The sequence below is a fragment of the Sapajus apella genome, unplaced genomic scaffold (genome assembly GCF_009761245.1).
Source record: "Sapajus apella isolate SASKATOON/1434 unplaced genomic scaffold, GSC_monkey_1.0 scaffold47, whole genome shotgun sequence".
Lineage (NCBI taxonomy): Eukaryota > Metazoa > Chordata > Mammalia > Primates > Cebidae > Sapajus > Sapajus apella.
In genome coordinates, this window is record NW_022436987.1 from 9,720,759 (window position 1) to 9,722,005 (window position 1,247).

The 1,247-nt window shown below is 38.6% G+C and overlaps 1 protein-coding gene across 1 annotated transcript in view; it reads right to left on the bottom strand.

Annotated features, from left to right (window-relative positions):
* Positions 1 to 567: 567 nt before the first annotated feature.
* Positions 568 to 1,247, bottom strand: part of PSMA1 (proteasome 20S subunit alpha 1) — a 14,052-nt gene continuing 13,372 nt past the window's right edge. The window contains exon 10 of the mRNA XM_032241026.1: positions 568 to 938. Within this exon, the coding sequence (XP_032096917.1) occupies positions 882 to 938 (57 nt within the window). The 3' untranslated portion in view covers positions 568 to 881. The remainder of the gene's footprint in view (positions 939 to 1,247) is intronic.

The window sequence follows — 1,247 nt, forward strand, 5'->3', positions numbered from 1 at the left end:
ATAACCCCTCTAGACATCAGCAGCCAAATTTTGGATTATGAGGTTTTTTTAAAAAAATCAGATTTCCTTTAATTTCGTTTTGCATGGTCTAAGATAAAAATGGTTCTGCAACACCTGAGTATACCACTCATGGGAATAAAAGAAGGCAAATTAAAGATCATGCTGGAGTGGGACTGGAGAGGATAAAAGGTTTGGGATTAAAATTTCCCAAGTGTTATTTTTGAAGAAGTTCCCTACAAAGACCAGAGCTACAACTACTGCCATCTGCTGGTTGGAAAGAAAACCATTCATATGATAACTGATGTTTATGTCAGGAAGTGGTGGTTTCTTAGGTTTTAATCAGAATCACCAAGGTTGAACCCTGAAACTTGTATTCTAAACCAAATCTCCACGGATTCTTAGGCAGCCAGTCCATACACTGGAGAATTGTTATAAGGCTATGACAGATAAGAGGTAATATTTTTCTCCATCACTAAAAATAAGGCGATTTAATTTGACAAGTGATCAGTTGTAATCCCATACTAATATATATAGTTGAAGCTACTTGAAAAAAACAAAAACCCAATATACCAGAGTGGTGAAACAATTTTATTTCACAGTTGTATTTAAAACCACAAAGACACCTATTTTCTTCATATAAAAACATTAGTACAGATACCCATACTTTCCGGAAAATGATTATACAGACCCTTTCAAAGAAAAACGTATTCCATTATATGGTTTCAGTGAGGTTGCTTGGAAAAACTCACATCTGGACTGATACCTAAAACATAGCATTCCACTACTCTGCAACTTTTGGTTCAAAGTATAATTACTGTCATCAGTATGTGGTGCCTGTATTCTTACATATTTGATAATACATATACAGACTGGCTTATCACTTAATGTTCCATTGGTTCATCAGGCTTTTCTGCAGGTTCATCAGCAGGTTCAGCAGGCTTAACAGGGAAAGAAAAAAGAAAATATGTAAAATGAACACCTGATCAATATATACATGTAATCACAAATATTATAAAAAATGGAGTAGCCGGGCGCGGTGGCTCACGCCTGTAATCCCAGCACTTTGGGAGGCCGAGGCGGGTGGATCATGAAGTCAAGAGATCGAGACCATCCTGGTCAACATGGTGAAACCCCGTCTCTACTAAAAATACAAAAAATTAGCTGGGCATGGTGGTGCGTGCCTGTAATCCCAGCGACTCAGGAGGCTGGGGCAGGAGAATTGCCTGAACCCGGGAGGCGGAGGTTGC